Here is a 24,041-nt window from a genome sequence, read left to right as displayed (position 1 = left end):
TCTTTGTGCCAACAGTTTTAGGCATTACTTCTTTTAAAAACTGAATCAGGAACATTCTGTTAAACCAGCAGTGTAGTGAGGATGTTATCATTTTAAAGATTAGCTTAGCTCTCTAAAATTGATAAGACAAGGCAAGAATTAGTACTAAGATCTATTTAGTTATATATCTGCAGTGTAAGGTAACAGATACAGTTATTATCAATATACTGCCTCTTGTAAATATATTAATTTATAGAATTTACTTTCATAATTTTGTGACAGTGTTTCAAAGAATTCAGTTTTTATCACAGACATAGAAGAAATAAATGGACTTATTTAACCACAGTTTTATAAATTAAAATGTGAGTAAGATAAAGTATGTTAAAAAATTAGATTTGCATAATTTACTTAGATTTTTACACAATGTAAAAATTCATAAGCAGTGTTTTTAATGTCCAGATGTTTTTCTTGGATTGCAAAAATAGTAAAAATCAAATCCTAAAAGCACAATTATGCATTCATCTAATTTCAGTTAAAACCTGTGTTATTTCCTCAAAATAATATGTACCATTTATTGAAGTACTTATGGGTCTGGAATGTGTTAAGTGCATAGTATAATTGTGTAAATGCGTGTGTGTGTTCAATAACATACACATACTTTAAATCTCTTATAATCCTTATAATCTGAGAAAAGCTGTTATTGCTTTTTTAAAAAAAGCAGCTTTATTGTGATATAATTCACATACCATAAAATTCATCCTTTTAAAGTATATAATTTCATAGTATTTAGTGTATTCACAGAATTGTATGTATAACAATTATTACTTTCTAATTGTTGAACATTTTTATCACCTCAAAAGGAAACCACATATTCATAACTTCTGGTAAAGTCTTCTGACTTCTGTTTGTACAGATTTGCCTCTTCTGGACCTTTCACATACATGGAATCATGCTATAGATGTTCTTTTGTGACTTCTTTCACTTACCATATTTCCAAGGTTCATCCTTGGAAATATTATGACCATCCAAGGAAAGTTATGACCAACCTAGATAGCATATTAAAAAGCAGAGACATTACTTTGCCAACAAAAGTCTGTCCAGTCAAGGCTATGGCTTTTCCAGGGGACATGTATGGATGTGAGGGTTAGACTGTGAAGAAAGCTGAGCGCCGAAGAATTGATGCCTTTGAACTGTGGTGTTGGAGAAGACTCTTGAGAGTCCCTTGGACTGCAAGGAGATCCAACCAGTCCATTCTAAAGGAGATCAGTCCTGGGTGTTCTTTGGAAGGACTGATGCTGAAGCTGAAACTCCAATACTTTGGCCACCTCATGTGAAGAGTTGACTCATTGGAAAAGACTTTGATGCTGGAGGGATTGAGGGCAGGAGGAGAAGGGGACGACAGAGGATGAGATGGCTGGATGGCATCACCAACTTGATGGACATGAGTTTGGGTGCACTCTGGGAGTTAGTGATGGACAGAGAGGCCTGGCGTGCTCCGATTCACGGGGTCGCGAAGAGTCGGACACGACTGAGCGACTGAACTGAAGTGAAGGTTCATCCATTTGTAGGATATATTGGTACTTGATTATTTTCATGGCTGAATAATATCCCATTGTATGAATATACCATATTTTAATTGTCCATTCATCTGTTAAAAACTGATGCTTTTACAAAAGAGTAGATAGGGGCACAGACAAGTTAAGGTGCACTAAGACACTCCCCCTACAAAAAAACAAACACGCATACATATACACCCAGATGTTTTAATCCAACTAACTTCTTCTAATCCTTCATATTTCAATTTTAAAATTTCCCTGATCTAGTGAGACTTTTTCCAGATGGCACTATGGTAAAGAATCTGCTTGCCAATACCAGAGACGCAAGAGATGCAGGCTTAACCCCTGGGTCAAAAAGATCTTCTGGAAGAGGACATGGCAACCGACTCCAGTGTTTTTGTCTGGGAAATCCCATGGACAGAGGAGCCTGGTGAGCTACAATCCATCGGGTTGCAAAGATTTGGACACGACTGAGCACCTCAGCACACACACACAGTGAGACTTGAGTGAAATGTGAAGGAAGAAATAGTTGACAGTTTCAGGGGGCAGTAGCTGGGTAGAAGGAATATGATGTGCTGGGAGTAGGAGGAAATACAGCAGTTTGACTGGAGCTGAGGGATGGGGGAGAGTGATGGGAATGACCTAGAAAGGTTGTCAGAGGCCAGACCACATATCCTAAAGACCTTCTCATATATTTTGATCTTAAACCTAAAACGGAGGGGGAGCCATTGATGGACTTCGTGACAGTGGTTCAGGTGATTTCATCAGAGTTCCATTTTTCATGGGTTGGGGACAAAAAAGGGGATGAGAGAGGGATGCAGCATGTATAGGAAGCTGCATTAGGTTACTGCTGCTGCTGCTGCTGCTAAGTCGCATCAGTCATGTCCAAGTCTGTGCGACCCCATAGACGGCAGCCCGCCAGGTTCCCCCGTCCCTGGTATTCTCCAGGCAAGAACACTGGAGTGGGTTGCCATTTCCTTCTCTAATGCATGAAAGTGAAAAGTGAAAGTTCACACTCAGTCGTGTCCGACTCTTAGCGACCTCATGGGCTGGAGCCTACCAGGCTCCTCCGTCCATGGGATTTCCCAGGCGAGAGTACTGGAGTAGGGTGCCATTAGGTTACTACCGCAGTAGATCAGACACTAGAGGAAGGTGGAATAAATAAATGTTATTTCCTTAGCAAGCGTGTATGTAATGCCTCCCGTGTGGGTGGGTTGGTGGGTACTCTTCTAAATGCTTTACAAAATATTAGCTCACTTAATCATGGGTATGGGACCTATTTAAGACTAAGAACGATAGGTCTTGGGTTAAATATGAAAGGTCAAGGAAGTTTTTAACTAGGGTTTTATAAAATGAATTTGGTAGCATAATTTATGTTCTCATTGACATTGATTTCAGAGATATATTCATTGGTCAAAGAGAACATAAATTACCTAGTTAGCAAAGGCATTCAAAAATTGAAGACTCTATTAATATCCATTAACATGCAATATAGTAACAGTATAACGTGAGTTTGAGTGAACTCCAGGAGTTGGTGATGGACAGGGAGGCCTGGCGTGCTTCGATTCATGGAGTCGCAAAGAGTTGGACACGACTGAGCGACTGAACTGAACTGAACTGATAACATAATAACAAATAAGAGATTTACATTAGATGTATTCAGTGGATCTTTGTTGTTTAAAATAAGCTTCACTGATGTTTATAGCAGCTTTAGTCATAATGGCCGAAAATTAGAAGCATCCAAGATGTCCTTGAGTAGATAAATGCATAAATAAACTGTGGTACATCCAGACTATGAAACATTATCCAGTGCTAAAATGAAATGAGCTATCAAACCATGAAAAGACATGGAGGAAACATAATTGCATATTACTAAGTGAAAGAAGCCAGTCTGAAAAGGCTACATACTGTATGACATTCTAGAAGAGGCCAAAATTATGGGGACAGTAAGAAGAGTGATTGCTGGGGATTGGGAGAGGGAGGGATGAGTAGGTGGTGCACAGAGGATTTTTAGGGAAAATAAACTACTCTGTATGATACTATAATGATGGATATTGTTATTCAGTGGCCCAGTCTTGTCCGACTTTTTGCAACCATACGTACTACAGCATGCCAGGCTTCCCTGTCCTTCACCATCTCCTGAAGTTTGCCCAAGTTCATGTCCATTGCATCAGTGATGCCATCCAACCATCTCATCCTCTGACACCCTCTTCTTCTACCCTCAATCTTTCCCAGCATCAGGGACATTTCTAGTAAGTTGGCTGTTCGCATCATATGACCAAAATACTGGAGCTTCAGCATCAGTCCTTTCAGCTAGTATTCAGGGTTGCTCTTCCTTAAGATTGACTGTTTTGATCTCCTTGCTGTCCAAGGGACTCTTTGGAGTCTTCTCCAGCACCACAGCTCAAAGGCATCAGTTCTTTGACGCTCTGCCTTCTTTACGGTCCAACTCTCACAACCATATGTGACCACTGGGAAGACCATAGCTTTGACTATACAGACCTTTGTCGGGAGAGTAATGTCTCTGCTTTTCAACACACTGACGAGGTTTGTCATCACTTTTCTGCCAAGAAGCAATCGTCTTCTGATTTCATGGCTGGAGTCACCATCCGCAGTGATTTCAGAGCCCAAGAAGAGGAAATCTGTTACTACTTCCACCGTTTCCTGTTCTATTTGCCAGGAAGTAATGGGGTCAGATGCCATGATCTTGGTTTTTCTAATATTTAGTTTTAAGCCAGCTCTTTCACTCTCCTCCTAAAAGAAGCTCTTAAGTTTCTCTTTGCTTTCTGCCATTAGGGTGGTATCATCCGCATATCTGAGGTTGTTGATGTTTCTCCTGCTTATCTTGATTCCAACTTGTAACTCATCCAGCCCAGCATTTCTCATTTCTCATGATGTGCTTAGCATTTGCAAAACAGGGTGAGAGCAAACAGCCCTGTTGTGCTCCTTTCTCAAGCTTGAACCAGTCAGTTGTTCCATACGGGGTACGTTTGTTCAAACCTACGGAGTGTACAACATAAAGAGTGAACCCTAATGTAGACTCTGGGTGATAACGATGTAGTCTCATAAACTGCAGCAAGTGTACTAACGGATGTAGATTATGGGGGAAGGATGCATGTGTGGGAGCAGGAAGTATATGGGTTGTCTCTGTACCTTCCTCTCAATTTAGCTGTGAGCCTAAAAACTGCTCTTTAAAAAATTGTTCTAAAAAAAAAAGATGAAGAAAATTCACATAAAGTTTTGAACCATTCTTATTGTAGGGAGACTGTGGAAGAAAAGAAAACGATGACTCCAGTAAAATGGCTTTAGTAATATTCTTGAAAGTAAGGTTAGTGGTGCATTTTTTTGCAGAGTACAGAGGCCCTGCATTGCGATGTTTGATATATAAGGACCTGTGTGCGTGTGTTCTCAGTCGCTTCAGTTGTGTCCAATTCTTTGTGACCCCATGGACCGAAGCCTGCCAGGCTCCTATGTCCATGGGATTTTCCCGGCAAGAATACTGAATCCCAATCCAGGGATCGAACCCACGTCTCTTGCAGTCTCCTGCATTGTAGGCAAATTCTTTACCTCTGAGTTACCAGCGAAGCTCATATAAGGGCCCTTGTGTTGTTTAAAGTGTTAATTGCTCAGTTGTGTCCAACTCTTTGCCACCCCATGGACTGTAGCCTACCAGACTCCTCTGTCCTGGGATTTTCCAGGCAAGAGTACTGGAGTGGGTTGCCATTCCTTGCTCCAGGGGATCTTTCCAACCTAGGGATCGAACTCAGGTCTCCTGCATTACAGGCAGATTCTTTACTGTCTGAGCTACCAGGGTCTCCATATATAAAGGCCTCTGCTCAGTCGCTCAGTCATGTCTGACTGTTATCCCATGGACTGCAGCCTGCCAGGCTCCTCCATCCATGGTGTTTTCCAGGAAAGAATACTGGAGTGGGTTGCCATTTCCTTCTCCAATATAAAGGCCTCAGTTCAGTTCAGTTCAGTCACTCAGTCATGTCTGACTCTTTGCGACCCCATGAATCGCAGCATGCCAGGCCTCCCTGTCCATCACCAACTCCCGGATTTCACTCAGACTCACGTGCTAGTATGGTTCAAATATGGGGTTCCTAGGAGGTGCTGGTGTTAAAGAACCTACCTCCCAGTGCAAGAGACATAACAGATGTGGGTTCAATACCTGGTTGGGGAGGATCCCCTGGAGGAGGGCATGGCAACCCACTCTAGTATTGTTGCCTGCAGAATCCCATGGACAGAGGAGCCTGGTGGGCTACAGTCCACAGGATCTTAAAGAGTCGGACACGACTGAAGTGACTTAGAAGGCAGGCACACACACATGGTTCAAATATGAAGTAGTCCCTTTGGCTGCTATGTGAAGTTGATATTTCATCAGCTGAGAGGCAGGGGATGACTGTGAAGGAAGACTTTTAACGAGTTTACGTAGACTGTTATTAGGACCTGAACTTAAAAATTCAGTTATGCAGAAAGTTCAGCTATGCAGAAAAAGGAAGTGGGGATTACTTTTTGGTAATGGTATTTGATGGCTAGACTAGATATGAAATATAGGGCACAGGGAGAAATCAGTGATAACTCTTTAAGTTTATATCACTGAAACTTTATTCTTTGAAATAACAGATAATGAAAGGCAAAGATTGATTGGCGACCGAGATATGTGGTTTAGGTCATCGATAGTGAGTAAAGTGAAGAGACTGAAAGCCTGAGAGAAAAATCAGTTTAAGATTTCTAGTATGAATTGAGAGAATTATACATAACTTTTTAAAATTAGATTTTTTATTTATCCTATAAATGATCCTTTACTCTGCTCCCTAGAGCTCTGTCCCTGACATGCATTCATCTAACTCTGATGGATGTTGTTTGTGATATTATATAAGTAGGTTTCCTTGTTTATGGTGTTTTTGAAACTTTTTATCATCAAAATTAGTTTTAAATAAAATCATTGTGTGGAACCAATGTTCTGCTTTGGAAGAATAGTGAAAGGCAGTGGTTTTCACCCTGGCTACTTCCTCGATGGTTCAGCCGGTAAAGAATCTGCCTGCAATGTAGGAGACACAGGTTTGATCCCTGGGTCAGGAAGATTCCCTGGAGGAGTGCATGGCAACCCACTCCAGTATTCTCGCCTGGAGAATCCCCATGGACAGAAGAACCTGGTGGGTTACAGTCCATGGAGTCGCAAAGAATTGGACACGACTGAGCAACTAAGCACAGCAAAAGAGAGTCACGCTGGGGAGTTTTCAGAAACATACAGATGCCTGGGTCTCCCTCCAGAGAGTTTGATTCTGATTTAAGGAATTGCCAGAGAAGGCCAGCAAAGACCACCATCAGGTCAGGAAATCCTGACTCTGCCAGAATGCTGAGAGTGGATGTGAAATCTTTCTCAAGGGGCAGAATTTTTATAAACAGTCTTCTGACAGAGACAAGCTTTTACGTGTGCCAATTTACTAATTCACAGTGAGAAATATGCCAAGTGAAAGAACATTAATGCTGGAGCTGGCAGACCGACCGTTCTTTGCTCTGCTTGTGGGGTAGGTCATACAAAGTTAAACTGTAATCAGGAAGTTGGATGGAGAGCCTAAAGATCAAAGAAATTTATTATCTGCCCAGGCTCTGCTATAGGGGCCAGAACACTCATCCTTTGTCTACCCTACTTGACTGTTGAACAGGACTTTTCCATCAGCAATGAGTTGTGTTAATTTCCTTGTACCTTTTCAGCTATACATCCAATTATTCTTTTGAATATTTGCCACAAATTTAATATTTGTGTATAAAGTGAAAGCTCACTGCAAGTTTAATTTTCATTTTCTGGCCAGTACAAAGTCTGAATATTTTTTTCATATGTTTGTTGTCTTTTTAGATTGGTTCTTATGAGAATTGTCTAATTATATCTTTTGCCATTTTTTCTCCATTGCGTTGTCTTTCTCTTGTAAATTTGAATATTTTATATTTTCTGTCATCTACATTCTACTTTCCCCCCAACTTTTGTCCTTTCTTGTTTACAGTATCATTTCCTTATAAATATTTAAAAATTTTCTTTGGTCAAAGGCATTCTTTTTAAATAATTTTGGGCCTTCTATCTTCACTAAAGGTCTCCTCTTTCCTGGATTACGCATGTTGACTTTGAATTCTTTTCTAAGACTTTAAAACATTTTTACTTCATATCCATCTGGAATTTGGTCTTTGAATATATTATATTTATTTTTCTGCAAATGAGTAGCAAGATATTCTAAAATTATTACTAAATAAATCCCCCTTTTCTTCTACCTTTGCTATGTTGAATTCTTTTTCTGAAATTTTGGCAAGGTTCTCCAATCTTTTATATTAATCTGGTTTATGTACATTTAATATTCACTGAGTTGATTACTTTTGCATAACATTCTGATATAATTATTTATATGTAGACAGATATATTTTACCTATTTTACTAAGTTTTTTAAAATTTAAGTATATTTGATGTACAATATTACATAAGTTACAGGTATACAGTATAGTGATTCACAATTTTTAAAGGTTGACTGTATTTATAGTTATACTATATTGGGTATATTCCCTGTGTTGTACAGTGTATCCTTGTAATTTATTTATACATAGTAGTTTTTACTTCTTAATCCCCTGCCACTGTATTACTCCTCTCCTCTTCCCTGCCCCATTGAAAATCACTAGTTCTCTATGAGTCTGCTTCTTTTTCATTAGTTAGTTAGTTGTATTTTAGATACCACGTATAACTTATGTTATTCAGTATTTGTCTTCCTCTGTCTGGCTCGCTTCACTTAGCATTATGTCCTCCAGGTCCATCCATGTTGTTACAAATGCAAAATTTCATTCTTTTTTAAGGTTAAATAGTATTCCACATACACATACATACATACACGCCACATCTTCTTTATCCCTGCATCTGTTGATGGACACTTAGGCTGCTTCCACATCTTGGCAATTGTTATTAATGCTGCTGAGAACACTGAGGTGCATGTATCTTTTTGAATTTGTATTTTTGCTTTATTTTGAAAATATACCCAGTTGGTATATATGGTAGTTCTGTTTTTAGTTTTTTGAGAAACCTCTGTGTTGTTTTCCACAGTGGCAGCACCGATTTACATTCCCATCAATAGTATACAAGGGGTTTCCTTTTTTCCACAATCCTTGACAACATTTGTTACTTGTGGTCTTTTTGATGATAGCCATTTTAACAGGTGTGAGATGATAATCTCACTGTGATTTTAATTTGCATTTCTCTGGTGATTAGTGATGTTATACATTTTATACTATATTTTGATAATAGTTATATTCTGATTATAGTTATAGTCTGTTCTGATTATAGTTATCTTTTGATTTAGACAATAGTGTTTGTATTATTTTTAAATGCTTTTTTTTTTTTTTAGTATGTGCATGCGTGCTAAGTCGTTTCAGTCGTGTCCAACTCTGTGACCCTGTGGACTGTAGCCCACCAGGCTCCTCTGTCCATGAGATTCTCCAGGCATGACTACTGGAGTGGGTTGCCACGCCCTCTTCCAGGCCATCTTCCCAACACAGGGATTGAAACTGCATTGCATCTCATTATGAGGAAGGAAATAGCAACCCACTCCAGTATTGCCTGGAGAATCCTGTGGATGGAGGAGCCTGGTGGGCTGCTGTCCATAGGGTCGCACAGAGCTGGACACGACTGGAGCAACTTAGCGTGCATGGATGTATTGGAGAAGGAAATGGCAGCCCACTCCAGTACGCTTGCCTGGAGAATCCCAGGGACAGTGGAGTCTGGTGGGCTGCGGTCTATGGGGTTGCACAGAGTCGGACATGACTGAAGCTACTTAGCAGCAGCAGCAGCATGTCTCCTGCATTAGCAATCAGGTTCTTTACCGCTAGCGCCACCTAGGGAGCCTTCCTCCTAGGATTGTTCAATTGCTCAGTTGTGTCTCTTTGTGACCCCATGGAATGCAGCATACCAGGCTTCCCTGTCCTTCACCATCTAGTATACTCTAAGATAATTTTCTCTAATGCAACCTAAATAAAGTTGTACTGAAATCTTAATTGGAATTGTACTAATTAACGTATTTTCTGGGAATTGGCACTTAAAAGAACAAATGCTTTTATCTGTAAGTTTGTCCTTATCTTTGTTCAGGTCTTCTTTTTATGTTCTTTAAGAAGTTCTTGTCGTTTCCTCTATGTAAGTTCTATGCTTCTTTATTAAATTTATACCTATGTATTTTATATATGTGAGTAAGTTTTTATCTATTTTCATTTCTACGTGATAATTGCTAGTTAATAAATTTCATATCTTCTTTCTCAATATTTATAATAATTATTTCATTTTATTATGTTATTGCATTTACTTATTATCCTGTAAACTTTAAAACAGTAGTGAATGGTAAGGCAAGAATCAGCATCTTTGTTTAGTTTCTGTTTTAATTGAAATAGATTTGGTGTTTTGAAATCTACAATGATATTTTCTGCTGGTGTATGGTAAATATTTTGTTCCTTTTGTCTCTGCTGGATACCAGTAAATTTCTTTGTCAGCTAATTTAAGTGTGTGGGCCATACAGCTATATGACTGTTTTAAAGTGTAATCCCAAGAGTGATGGAAGGAAATGCAGGCTCCGTGAGCCTTTCTTAGTTAGCAACCAGTTAAAATATTAAGAGAAAGTCTGTTTTTTCTTGGTCTCTTTACATCTTATCAGCCTCAAGGGTATAGAGAACTCAGCCCAACTGTTTAGATTCTGCTCGCTTTCTTGTAAGTTGAAGAAAAACGGGTACACAGCCATATGTAGTTATTTCTCTCTCCCTGGGTCTGGGTACGTTTACTGGATGAAACACCTGGGTATGTTTACTGTAGGATTCTGGTATTCATATACATTAGGTTAGCAGAAAGTTTGCTTGGGTTTTTCTATGAGCTGAATGAACTTTTTGGCCAACCCAATATTTTTACTTTACGGCTGTGCTGTGGTGGTGCCCAAGCTTATGTCTGGCCAGAGGAGGGTTTGCCACAGTGGGTTTTTCATTGGCAGTAAAAAATTTTTATGGGCAGAAGAATGGAGAACAAAAATGAAAACAACTTTTTTTGTTGCTTCTGATACCATACCCACAGTTGAGCTAAAACTCATTCATTCATTTTTGGAGGGGGAACAAAGCTTAGAGAGCTTCAATATTTTGACCAAGGTTATAATGACACTCAGTAGCCAAATCAAGTCTAGGGCTCTCATCTTCTGACTCTTAGATCCATACATATTTTTAAAATACCACGTTATTACTAAATTTATAGAATAGTTTCCTAGCCAAGATTCTGAAGGTTCAAAAATAATAACCACAGGGAGACTCTGGCTGAGTGAGTAATGGATTATTTAGATGATCGGTCGTTTTTTCTTCATCTTTATAGTAAACAATATTACTGTGGTAGATTTAAAGTAAAAAAAAAAAAGTTGGAAATGTGCCAAGGATGTCATAGGAACTTCTATGTTTAGAAATTGTTTTCGATGGGAATAGTTTAGCCTAGGATAAATAAACATTTTATGAACAGCTGTCCAAAGAACAAGCAAAAGTTTTATTTTTTCTATCCATTGAAATTCATCCAGAAGCAAAATCTTTGGATTGAGTGGTGAGGAAAAATAATTTCATTTACACAGAATAGACAAAGTATTTAGAAACAGAAGAATTGGAGAGTTTCTCCTATGAAGGAAAATAGACATTTTTCTTTGGGTTCATGAAAGAAGACAAATTAGTAAGGGTATGCCAGGTTCTAGATAAGAAGTTAATTAAGGTGTCAGTTTTCTTCTAATTATTTTGTGAAGGTTTGTATAAACTTGGAAGTATAAGTAAATGACAATAAATGAGAAATTCCTGAAGATAATGTGTAAACCAGGAGTATTTGTTTCCAACAGATAATAAAACCTATTATAAAGCTACAGTAATGAAGAGAATGGTACTGAAACAAAACTGATTGTTGATGAGCAAACTAGAAAGCATATTTGAGTATGAATTTAGTTTATGATAGTGAAAATCAGGGACAAAATTTTAGTAAACATACTGAGAAGAACCAATTAAATGTTAATGAAAAACTTTAAAATCTTTATTGTGTAACACCGCAAATAAATTCCAGTTGGACAGGTTTAAATGGAGTAAATGAGACTAAAAGAGAGTTAAAAGAAAATAGTGGTAAATATATGTCTGATCAAAATGGGAATACTTCTTCTTTTTTAGCCTGTTTTATGTAAATGAATTTGAAGATGCAACAATATTTGACTTGGGATAGTTATTCTAAGCAAATATTACGTTAATAATACAGACTTTTAAGGAGGAAAAATGGATATATCAAAATCTGGCAGTTTTGGAGGACATAAAGCCACTGATCTGAAAGTTCTTAAACTGAGGACTGAAGTCCACATTCCATTCAAATGGGACAATCAACTTTAATTAGAAGGCAGTTTCCTTGTTGTACATGAACAATAACTTGATGTGATGTTTTGGATCTAGTTCCTTCCAGGAATTTTACCAGCTGGTTGTTAAATTATTGATGGCTTGAAATCATCCATAATGGGAGTGATGGAACAATGGAAATTAGCAAATGCTACAAATCAGGACTTTTTCTTTTTTTAAAGAGGGCCATTTACCAGCTTATCACTTGAAATAAGATTTGGTTTGTTAGCATAAAATAAGATACTATGCAAACTGTCTTAATAAATATTAAATAATGTATCCAAAATCATCAGCGAATAGTGTCTGGTATGAGGTTCTTAAATTTATGAAGGAATTTTGAGGTATACGTTCCTTGCCTTTGGCTAAGTGGATTTCCCTTGTGGCTCAGATGGTAAAGAATCTGCCTGCAATGTAGGAGACTGAGGTTCGGTCCCTGGGTTAGGAAGATCCCCTGGAGAAGGAAATGGCAACCCACTCCAGTATTCTTGCCTGGAATTCCATGAGCAGAGGAGCCTGACGGCTTACAGTTCATGGGGTCACAAAGAGTTGGACACGACTGAGTGACTAACACGATCACTTTCCTTGCATTATGCAGCAAATTGTGTTTGTGCACTGAAGCCATCATATGATATTTTCATAATTTATCTCTTAACATGTTCAACATGCACATTATTTATATTTTCTTTTTTCCTCTTCAGAAATAATTGCTTTCAAATGTACAGTTTTGCTTTGGATAGTTGGTAGAAAGATACATGAATCCAACTGGTCTCCCCAAAAGTTGAAATTTTCATTTATTCCCTAATACTGATTCTACTACCTTTGTCTCTATGTTCAATTTATCTACCATGTAACCTGATGTGTGTTTTTGATGTTTTATTTTAATTGACTTAAAACTGTTTTCTTTTTTCCTCTTAGCTTAATCCAATACATTATTGTTTTAAGCTTTGGCTTGGGCTGTTGTTTATTGTGGCTCTTCCCAGGCACCTTTGGTTCTAGCTGACAGGAATAGAATAGGCCTTTCTTTCTTTTCTGAAAAATTAATAGACTTTTTTATAAAGAGCAGTTTCAGGTTTATAGAAATTTGAGCAGAAAGTACAGAGAGTTCCCACGTACCTCTTTCTCCTGCCCTCCCTGCTCTGCCCATTTGGGAAGAGCAGGGAGGGCCCTGTTGACACTTTACATTAATGTGATACGTTTGTTAAAATTGATGGACCTACAGGGACACATCATAATCACCCAAAGCCCGTAGTTTACAACTTCAGTCTTGGTGTTGTGCTTTATATGGGCTTTGACAATTTATAATGACATGTGTCCAGCATTGCAGTATCATATAGAATAGTACCATGCCCCTAAAAATCTTCTGTGTTCCACCGATTTATCCTGCCCTCCCTCTAACCCCTGGCAGTCACTCATCTAAGTTGTCTCCATAGTCTTGCCTTTTCTAGAATGTCAAATAGTTGGAATCATACAGTTGGAATATAGCCTTTTCATGTAGCCTTTTCAGATTGGCCTCTTTCACTTAGTGACATGCATTTAAGTTTCCTCCACATCTTTTCATGGCTATGTAATTCATTTCATTTTAGCACTAAACAATATTCCATTGTCTGGATGTACCACAGTTTGCTTATCCATTCACCTACTGAAGGACATCTTGGTTGCTTCCAAGTTTTGACAGTTAGGAATAAAGCAACTGCAACCATTTGCATGCAGGTTTTTGTGTATATATATTTTCAACTCCTTTGGGTAAATACAAAAGAACACAGTTGCTGTGTTCTCTGATAAGAATATAATTTTGTGAGGATCCTTCAAACTGTCTTCCCTTTTACATTCTCACCAGTGATGACAGAGAGTCCCTGTTGTCCCACAGGCTCATTTGTTGTTGTCACCGTTGTGGATTTTGATCACTATGATGGGTGTGTAGTGCTGTTGACTGAAAAAAGAAAAAAAGTGCAGCCTAAAAACTGAGAATTGTGTTTTATTTGGCAGACTTGCTGAGGACTTAGGTCTGGGAGGCAGATTCTCAGATAGCTTTGAAGAACTGCTTCTAAGAGGTAAAGGAGGAGTCAGGATATATATTAGAGTTTTTACAACAAAAAGCCAGGTAATCTGAACATCAAAAGTTTGCTGTTAATTAAAGAAAAGCAGACATCTGAAGTTAATGAACTTAGCACTTTTCTATGTATGGGAAGATGGAAGCATTTGGGCTTATTGAAATCATTCCTTTGATATGTACCTTAATTATCTAGGGCCAGTATCCTGTTTTTCTCCATCCTGAATCTCCTCAGAGTGCACACCTGAGGGCTCTGCAGTGGCTGATGGCTTCATAACTACAACTTCCTTTGTTTACTGATAGAGCAGGTGACATTTTTCATCCAGAGTGGTATCTCATCGTTGTCTTAATTTGCATTACTCTGAAGATGTACGATATGGAGCATCTTTTCATATGGTTACTTGTCATCTGTATGTCTTTGGTGAGCAGTCTGTTCAGATGTTTTGTCTGTTTTAAAACTGGATAGTTTATCTTCTTATTGCATTTTAAGAATTGTTATATATTTTGGATGCCAGATACGTGTTTTGCAAAGGTTTTCTCCCAGTCTGTGTATTTTCATCCTCTTAACAATATCTTTTGCAGAGCTGAAGTTAATTTAATAAAGCTTCAGTTTATCAATTTTTCTTTCATGGGTCTTACTTTTAGTGTTGTATCTGTAAAGTCATCACCAAACCCAAGAACTGTTAGATTTTCTCCTTATAGTCTAGGAATTTTATTGTTTTGCATTTCACATTTAGATCTGTGATCCATTTTGAGTTAGTTTTTGTAAAAGATGTAGGTTCTGTGTCTAGATCTATTTATTTTTGTAGTATGCAAATGTCTAGTTATCCCAATACCATTTGCTGAAAATTCTCCGTTTTCCACTGATTGCATTTGCGCCTTTGTCAGAGATCAGTTTCAGTTGACTCTGTGTGAGCCTGTTCTCGGCTCTCTATTCTGTCCTCTTGATGTCGTCATGTATTCTTCATTAGTAGCACACTGTCTTGTTCACGGTAGCATTAAAATAAGTCTTGAAGTTGAGTACTGTCAGTCCTCCAACTTTGTTCTTCTTCAATATTGCTTTGGCTATTCTGAGTTATTTGCCTCTGCGTGTAAATTTCATTCAGTTTGTTGATAGCCACAAAATATCTTGCTGGGAGAGGCTTGATTTTTAAACTAAGAGTTTTGCTTTTGTCTTTTAAAATAGTTATGTTTGACTTTTGGTCTTATTCAAAAGGCCATTTACCTTATACCTTTTCTTTCTTAGGTCATCATCAACATGTTTATTATTAACCAATATAAGTGAATAATCATTATTATAATAAGAAATTGTGTGGTATTTTGTTACTTTTCTGTATTATATAAATCTCTACATAAATATGTATGTATAAGATTATGACCAAAGACTAGTAATTTTTATGTCTAAAGACCTGGCCTTGGGGGTGAGGGTGCTGCGCTCAGTTTTCATGGACTCCACTGGGGTCTTTTAAAACTACATCTACTCACCCCTACTCATCTTTTTTAGGGCAGCTCAATCACTGAGAGTCACTGAATTTAGAGGGAGTTATTGAATAGAGTGTTGCACGTAAGAATATAACGGAGGCAGAAAACAACAAGAACCACTGCTGTAAAGTAATGAAGTCAAACATGATTCAACTTAGGGTTTTTGTGTCTCTTCTCACATGTCTGTTCTCCTTCAATAAATTTAAATTAATCCTATAAGGGAATAGGAGACTTATGAGCATGAAGAAGGTAAATTTTTTTTTTCTATGAAACATGATAAGTACAATGTTATACAGAGCTCGCTATCTAAAAATAGCAAACTTCACTGGTGGTCCAGTAGGTTGAAAATCTTCAATTCATGGGATATGGGTTCGATCCTTGTCCCATGGAAGATTCCACAGTCCTTGGAGCAACTAAGCCCATATAGCACAGCTACTGAAGCCTGAGCTCGTAGAGCCGCTGCTCTGCAACAAAAAGCCATTGTAATTAGAAGCCCTTGCATTGCAACTAGAGAAAGCCTGCACACAGCAACAAAGACCCAGCACAATCATAAAAATAAATAAATAAATGATTTTCGAAGTGCCATATTTACTTTTTATTTGCGCCTTATCTATGAGAATGGAGAAGGAAAATGCTACCCTCTCCACTATTCTGGCCTGGAGAATTCCATGGACTGTATATCCATGGAGTCGCAAAGAGTAGGACACAACTGAGCGACTTTCACACGTATCTATGAGAAAGAGTACACAGGCTAGCTTTTAATTTTTATATCTTAATTTATATATTAATCACTCAGGTCTTGCTTTATTCTTTTTATTATCAGAGTTTAATAGATTTATGTTCCAAGGATGTTTAACATGACATTGGGTTTTTACAACTTGTAATTCAATGCCTAAATTATGTTAAGAATTACACTCTTAACAGTTATGTCATTATTCTCTAGTAGACATATGTAAAATTTTCAAAAGACTTTAATAGCATGTAGAGAAATAGTACTATTTAGCTTCATAAAATATTTGACTCAAGCAATCTGGTGACATCAGGTTAATCTAGTTATGTAGAAACTAACCTTCTTAACCCTGCTTAGAGTGACTATCCCGTTTTCTTAACTATTAGCAGAATGTGAGAAAAATTCACATATCTTAACCAAGCTGAACATTATATTGAAATACACAATCGGGGGAAACCATTTTGGTACATAAAAAAAGTTATCTAATTTTTATTTATTTTTAAAATATCAGTGAAGTTAAATATTGTTTTTGTGGTTATTGGCTTGTTTTATCTTTTGTAGCTTGTTTCTTCATCGTTTTTGTCCAGTTTTCAGTTCGGGTGTGGGTCTTTTTCTAACTGATTTCATTTTGAGGTAAAACTGATTAACTCTTAAACACTAAAAATTTGATTTTTCTTTGAAGTTGAAGTATTTTGATGTTAGAATGTAATGTGGATATTTAGAAGATAGACCTTTATTTGGAAGATAAATACAAGTTTCCCTAAAACTTCTGGCTGTATTGGCAAATGTCTTGAAAATTCAATTATGATACCTAGGGATATTTATTTATGCTTAACTTATGTTTATGCTTTTTAGGAAGTAGAAGATAGTAACGATGAGCTATTTGAGAGATCATATTAACTAAAGTTTTTCTTTTTGAGAAGACTGTAAAAGTTAAAATGCATTAAGATTATACCTCATCAAAGTCTACAGTTCAAGTGCCAAGATCTATTATAGGCTTCTTGTTTAAAACATTTGTTATAAAGTTAAAGCCAAAGAAACTTTGTAACTCTCATATGACCTTATGAATCTTAATTACCGGAAAAGATATATTTTGCATCTACTACCATAAGTCAAAAATTTAAAAATGTTTTATCCTCATTTTTATTCCTAAAATGTAAATTAAAATTCTAGAAACTGAGTAGCCTTTTTGACTATTTTATGATTCTCTATATCTATCCAACATAATGTGGATATAAAATATAAAGTATTCTTAATGATCCAAAATACATTTTTTAAATTTAAGATCTTCTTTCCCCACAGTGACACTTACAATATACAATGTTGGATCATGAAACAGAGTAAACAAACACGTCATTGTTTAAAATAAATGGCATGCACTGTGTTCAAAGGACTGTGAATTTTTATTTTGAACTCTTTTATATGATTTTAGTTCTAGAATACAATATATATTTTAATTTTATGTGATACAAAGATATTTATCTTTTATGCAATATTAACTGTTTATAATAGTCTTTTGATTATTATTATTTTGAAAATATAAGCATCATGCATGACTAATTTGTAATCTTACCATTGGAGGTAAGATTACTATGCAAAATGTACTATGTACTATGCAAAAATGAGTAAACATAGATAATGGATAGGACATGAAAGTAAGCCATTCTTTGGCATTTATAAGTTCAGTCTTTCAAAAATACTTATTTTTTAAATTTGCAAATGATTTTTTTCTGAAGTGACTGCCCTCACCTGATTTTATATTACTTTCTAGAATTTTCTTTTGATGTTACCACGGTCACTTTAGATATCTTGACATATGTTATGTTTGGTAGAGTAGGTTTTTTTGTTTTTTTAGTTGACAGAACAATTCCTTAGGAGTTGGGAATGTATTTCTTTAGATTAAATGTATTGTCCTATGGTTATGTAACACACACATGAACAGAAAGTGTTTGAAAAATTGTGTTCTGCTTCCTATTTCAAGGAGGGAGTAATTTCTAGGACAGCATATTGAAAGCACAGTCTCTGGAGATCAGGTCAAGGTAGAGAAGTACATTTCTTACAGGTTTCTCCATGGATATTCTAGGCCAAAGGGGATGTCACAAGCTGAAGTTAGAGAATGGGAAGGTCTGTTTGATGCAGCAGGTAGGAAGATCAAGGCAACTGGAGAAGCTGTAGATAAAAGCCAGGTAGGCTGCCCAGGTGTCAAGAAAACAGAACAGGTGCTTTCTTTATGTCACACTTGGTTCGATGTACTGTTTGCCAGGCACAATGTCATCTTGATCTCTCTTTTGAATGATTCAAAGAAAAGTCCTATGAGTCATCGTTAATTGCTTGCCCTCCTGTGAGTAGCAAAGTCCACTAACATCTGACAGACCCTTCTCTCCTGTGCCATCACCATCCTCTTAGCCCAAACTGTGATCATCTCACCTGGATTTTCTGTAGTGGCTCCCCCGATTCTACGTTTGCCCTCATCTAATTCATTCTCCAGAGGAGCCAGGGATCTTTTAAAGAGAAGCCAGATCCTCTTCCTCTCCAAGTCATCACTTTGCACTGAATTTTAATTGCATTGAGAGTAACATCCATTTTCCTTATAGAGCTCTAAAACTTTGGTCTCTGACTAATGCTTCTAACTTCATCTCACATCCACCCCTGTTCCATCCCTTGAGCTTCAGCCACACTGGTCCTTTTTTTGTTTTTCAAACATTCAACTCAACTTTGTACTTTCTGTTCCTGGTGCTTTGCCTTGCTTCCTCTTTTTCATCATTTAGATGTGAATTCAAATGTAGTTCGCTTTTTCAAATGTGTTTCCAGAGCATTCTCTCCAAAGTAGTGTATTTTAACTTCTTAACCTAATTTGCATCTTATTTATTCACACATATTTCCTTCATTGCATACAACTTTGTTTAAAATTCATTCATTCATCCATGACATATTTATTGTATCCCCAGTATATACCAGGCATTGTTCTAAGCACTTGGGATTCATCAGTGACCAAAAAAGACAAAAGAGAGTCTCTGAGCATATAGAATTCACAGCAGCAGGGTGAGGAGAAAAATACCACATAATAAATAAATAGTACATAGTAAACATGATATATAATAAAGTTATAGTTATGTTGGTTAGAAGGCAACAAGTGTAATAGAAAAAATAGAGTCTGGTAATACAGATTGGGAGATCTGGTTGGAGTTGAGGGGCAGGATACATATTAAACCAGGTGGTTATGGTTAGCCTAATTGAGTTGATTATTAAAGTAGAGTTCTTTTGTTTCTTTTATTTTAGCTTCAGCACCAGTCAGCAAAGTGAATAAGTATTGCACTTCTTCCAACTCTCATTCTACTTTGGGGAAAAAGAATATCATCATGTCAAGCATTACAATTGACCCAGATGTCAAGCCTGGTGAATATGTCATCAAGAGCCTCTTTGCAGAATTTGCTGTTCAAGCTGAAAAGAAAATTGAAGTTGTAATGGCTGAACCCTTGGTGAGTAGAGCTGACCTATAAACCTGAAATCTTTTCTTGCCTTAACCATTATATTATAGATTTTCCAAAGAAAATAACATAGTTGAAAAATATTAAAGGAAGCCAATCTGAAAGGGTATATACTATATAATTCCAGCTATATGACATTCTGGAAAAGACAAAGCTATGGAGACAGTAAAAGATCAGTGGTTGCCAGAGGTTGGGCAGGGGTAGAGGTGGGATGAATAGGCAGACACAGGATTTTTAGGGTAGTGAACATGTCCTGTATGATACTGTAATGGTGATACACATCATCATAGGGATATCCAAACCCATAGAATTTACAACACCTGTTGTGAACCACAGTGCAGTCTGTAGAGTTTGCACCATTAGAATGTGTCAGTTATGAATATGCCCCTCTAGTCCACATGTTGATAATGGTAGGGGCTATGCATGTGTGGGCACAGGGGAAAACAGTAAATCTGTTCTTCTGCTCAGTTTCGCTATGAACCTAAAACTACTCTAAAAAATAATGTCTTTAAAAAAAAAAAAGGGATAGATGATAAAAAGTGGTCATCTAAAAAGCTGTAATGACTCTAGAATACACTTAGATGAGTTACTGTAGGTAACAAAAGGACAAAAATGATTTCACCAAGGGGAGTTATTGAGACAGATAAAACATACGAGAAAATTAAAGAAAATCTAAAATATTCTGTGAGTTGGTGATATGACAATAGCCAAATTTAGAACAAGTAAACAGCTTTGAATTTACAGTACATGAGGATACTTAAAAGCATGAGGAGTTCTACTTATGAGAAAGAAGGAAGGAGAAAGAACAAGAACAAAGGTTTGGGTTGGATTCTAAAGAATTGTGATGACTGTTTTACGATAGATAAACAGTGGTGGGACAACAAGGAGAACAGATGAAAGGCGGAGACTATTTAGCTGTTGTATAAGTCCAGGCTGAAATGAAAAGAGTCTTGAACCAGGGCATTAGCAGTGGAAAAAAGTGAGATAAATAACAAAAGCAGAATCAGTAGAACTTGATGCACAATTAAAATGGAATAGGTGTTTTGAGTGAACATGAAGGGTTAAAGATTTTTTGAAGTGTTCAAAAAGATGGTAGTGTGTTTACCTCGGTAAAGAAAACTAGAGTTTTATTGGGATAGTAAGGATGATTAAGATGTTTGTGTATGTTAAGCTTGAGCTACTAGCAATCTAGACCATGTGGAATTATTTGGTAGCTGGAAATTCTTTTGGGGAATTTGCAGGAAACAGAGATTTTGGCATCATCCACATGAGGGTGATGATTGAAGCCAAAACAGCAGATGATGGCATCACGGGAAAGAAACTACAGAATGGCATTATTATCGTCAAATAATAGACGCAGAGTACAGTGAACACTGGGAAACAGGTTATGGACTTAGAAGTTAAATAGCCTGAGAACCGTTTCTGCAGGGTGAAGTAACTTTAGAAAGTAACTCTCGGGGTTTGAAGGGAACGGATATGTGATCAATCAAGAGCATGTTGGTAGATTACAAGTTGGGTGGTGATAATGAAGATGGAGGTAGAGGATGTAACAGCTGAAATGTATTATTCCTTACATAACTGAATTAGAGATAGATGTGCACCACTATTTTGAGACCCAGAGGGTCTGTTACTTGTCTGAGGCCCAAAGCCAATAAGCAGCAGAGCAAAGAGTTAGGCTTAACTCAACCTGCTGTCCTTTCTCAGAAGGAAGAAAGAAAGGAAGGGGAGAGAATAAAGATGACCTAAGAAAGGAGGGAAGAAGAAGGAAATATATGTTCTTAATTTTCTTAGTTAAGTAGGACTTACTGCTCATACTGTGATGATCTGTGGGTGGGGTGCCTGCAAGCATCGAGTTTCTTTCTGATCTTTAAATAGAGGACACTACTCTGAGGAGAGTATCTATGAAATCATGTATTTGAGGTTTAAGAAATAATAGTACATAAAAGATCATTAACTAAAATGTATATTTCAGAACTGTACATCTCATTATTAATATATTCAGTTTAGTCATTTCATGATTGCTTTCTGCATTCAGTTCAGTTCAGTTCAGTCACTCAGTCGTGTCTGACTCTTTGCGACCCCATGAATCACAGCACACCAGGCCTCCCTGTCCGTCAATATTTATGCCAATGTGTATATATATATATATATATTTATATTTATATTTATACCAATGTATGTATAACATGTATATAATATAAAATTCTGTTTTAAAAATTAGGATTACGAGAGTTTATAGATATGAAATAGTGCTTATAAGGTTTAATTAGAAAGGTACTTACTCTATAAAATGTTATTTTCTTCATCCATGGTCTGTGAATTGCATGTTAGATTGCTTTACTGGCCTACTTAAATAGCATACAGTCAGAAAGGAAACCACTTTTAAAAGATACATTAAAAAAAGGCTTATGGAGCATGATGATTATAGTTGATAATACTATATTGTTTAACTGAAAGTTGCTAAGAAAGTCGAATTTGTGTTCTCACTAAAAACAAAAAAGAAAGAAAGAAAAAGTGAATATGTGAGGTGATGGATGTTTTAATTAACTTGATAGTGGGAATCCTTTCAGAGTATATATGTATTTATCATCTTGTATACTTGAAATATATTACACCTTTATTTACTCATATATCTCAATACAAACTTATAGAAAAGTAGAGATTATAGTATAATCTATACCCATCTAGACCCATCTAGACCCATCACTTGGCTTCGACAGTTTGCAGCGTACACAGCACATTTTAAAAGCTCTTTTCCTATTTTATAAAATGTTTTATAAACAGCATGATGTAGTATGGTCCTAACAGCTCTAAAATGTCTTGTAGTCTTAAAGAAATTTCAATTTTGAAATCTAAAAGTCTTGAGAGTAACATAACTAAAAGAATGTGAGTGAAATTACCTACTTTGAACGAGTCTATAATATAGCAATTTTATAACTTGCTCTTTCCTTTTTCTACCAATGCTAGTATTACTGACCTAGCTCAGGGTCAGATTCTGTCATATTAGACCATTGCATTAGCCTTCTAACCAATCAAGTAGTAGTCCGTCAGGGTCAGATTCTGTCATATTAGACCATTGCATTAGCCTTCTACCCAATCAAGTAGTAGTCCGTCAGGGTCAGATTCTGTCATATTAGACCATTGCATTAGCCTTCTCACCAATCAAGTCCGTCAGGGTCAGATTCTGTCATATTAGACCATTGCATTAGCGTTCTCACCAATCAAGTCCGTCAGGGTCAGATTCTGTCATATTAGACCATTGCACTAGCCTTCTCACCAATCAAGTAGTAGTCCGTCACCTTTCCATTTCCCTTGTTCTCACCAAACTGTCCCTCATCTACAACACAAATATCAGTATTATCACCTTCTTGCTTTAGAATTCTTGCTTCCTTTTCATTCGTATGTATTAAATTCAAGTTCTTGGGGGAGTCATTTCAGCCTCTTCAAAGCCTTGTTATAGTTTGTATAATGTTTCTTGATTCTCCTATCCTGATGTATGCTGTGACAGAAGTATTGGCTTAAAAATATCCTCTATATATTCTGTTGTTCTGATGTATTTGTTTTTACTTTTCTCTTGATCTAAAATGCTTTGAACTCCTCTGTTTTTAAACCTCTACTCATCCTTCCAGCTTCCCACGTGTTCCTTCTAACATAGTGACCCTTCCTTAAGCTAAATGAATCTGTGTTTTACCATAGTAATTTTGTTCACACTCCTAGATTCTGACATTGTCATATTATGGTTTATTGTTTACATTAAAAGATCTTTTATTAAAGATCTGTTTATCTCTACGGATGTGAGCTACTTGATACCAGGAACCAGGTCTCTCTCTCTTCTTGTACCTGCAGCACTGACCTTGGTGGTAGGCTCTTAGTAAAAGTTTGTCATATAAATTGAACTTATTCTTGAGAACACTGCTGCGGCCTGCACTCTTATTTTCCTTCTGACAAAGCACAGTATCATTGTGTTAGCCAGAGCTTCTAATATTTCTTTCAGAATAGACTGATACTGACTATATTTTATTCATTCATTTAACAGTTCATTTCAGAAACCCCCACTATGTAATTTAAAGTGAGATTATTAAAGTGAGAATCTGCCTGCAATGCAGGAGACCTGGGTTCGATCCCCTGAAGCAGGGAATGGATACCCACTCCAGTATTCTTGCTTAGAGAATCCCATGGACAGAGGATCCTGACAGGCTACAGTCCATGGGGTCACGAAGAGTCGGACACAACTAAGTGACTAACACTTCCACTTTTTCAAAGGTGTTTCCACATTACTCAGGTTCCCAGGGGTTCCCACCAGTGTGAATTCTCCCATGTTGAAAGCCGTGTGGGTTTTGAGTCAA

The 24,041-nt window shown here is 37.0% G+C and overlaps 1 protein-coding gene across 5 annotated transcripts in view; it reads left to right on the top strand.

Annotated features, from left to right (window-relative positions):
- FRYL (FRY-like) overlaps nt 1-24,041 on the top strand; it is a 271,066-nt gene that overhangs the window by 103,842 nt on the left and 143,183 nt on the right. For 4 of the 5 annotated variants that reach the window (XM_010858903.1, XM_010858901.1, XM_010858902.1 and 1 more), the window contains exon 4: nt 19,487-19,686. In XM_010858903.1, the coding sequence (XP_010857205.1) occupies nt 19,567-19,686 (120 nt within the window). In that variant the 5' untranslated portion in view covers nt 19,487-19,566. Of the gene's footprint in view, nt 1-1,945; nt 1,966-19,486; nt 19,687-24,041 lie in introns of those variants that run through there. The other variant, XM_010858900.1, reaches the window with a different exon arrangement.

Source organism: Bison bison, unplaced genomic scaffold, assembly GCF_000754665.1.
Source record: "Bison bison bison isolate TAMUID 2011002044 unplaced genomic scaffold, Bison_UMD1.0 scf7180017864451, whole genome shotgun sequence".
In the NCBI taxonomy this organism is placed as follows: Eukaryota; Metazoa; Chordata; class Mammalia; order Artiodactyla; family Bovidae; genus Bison; species Bison bison.
Note: the sequence above shows the minus strand (reverse complement) of the source record. Positions and strands in the feature narration are given on the sequence as shown.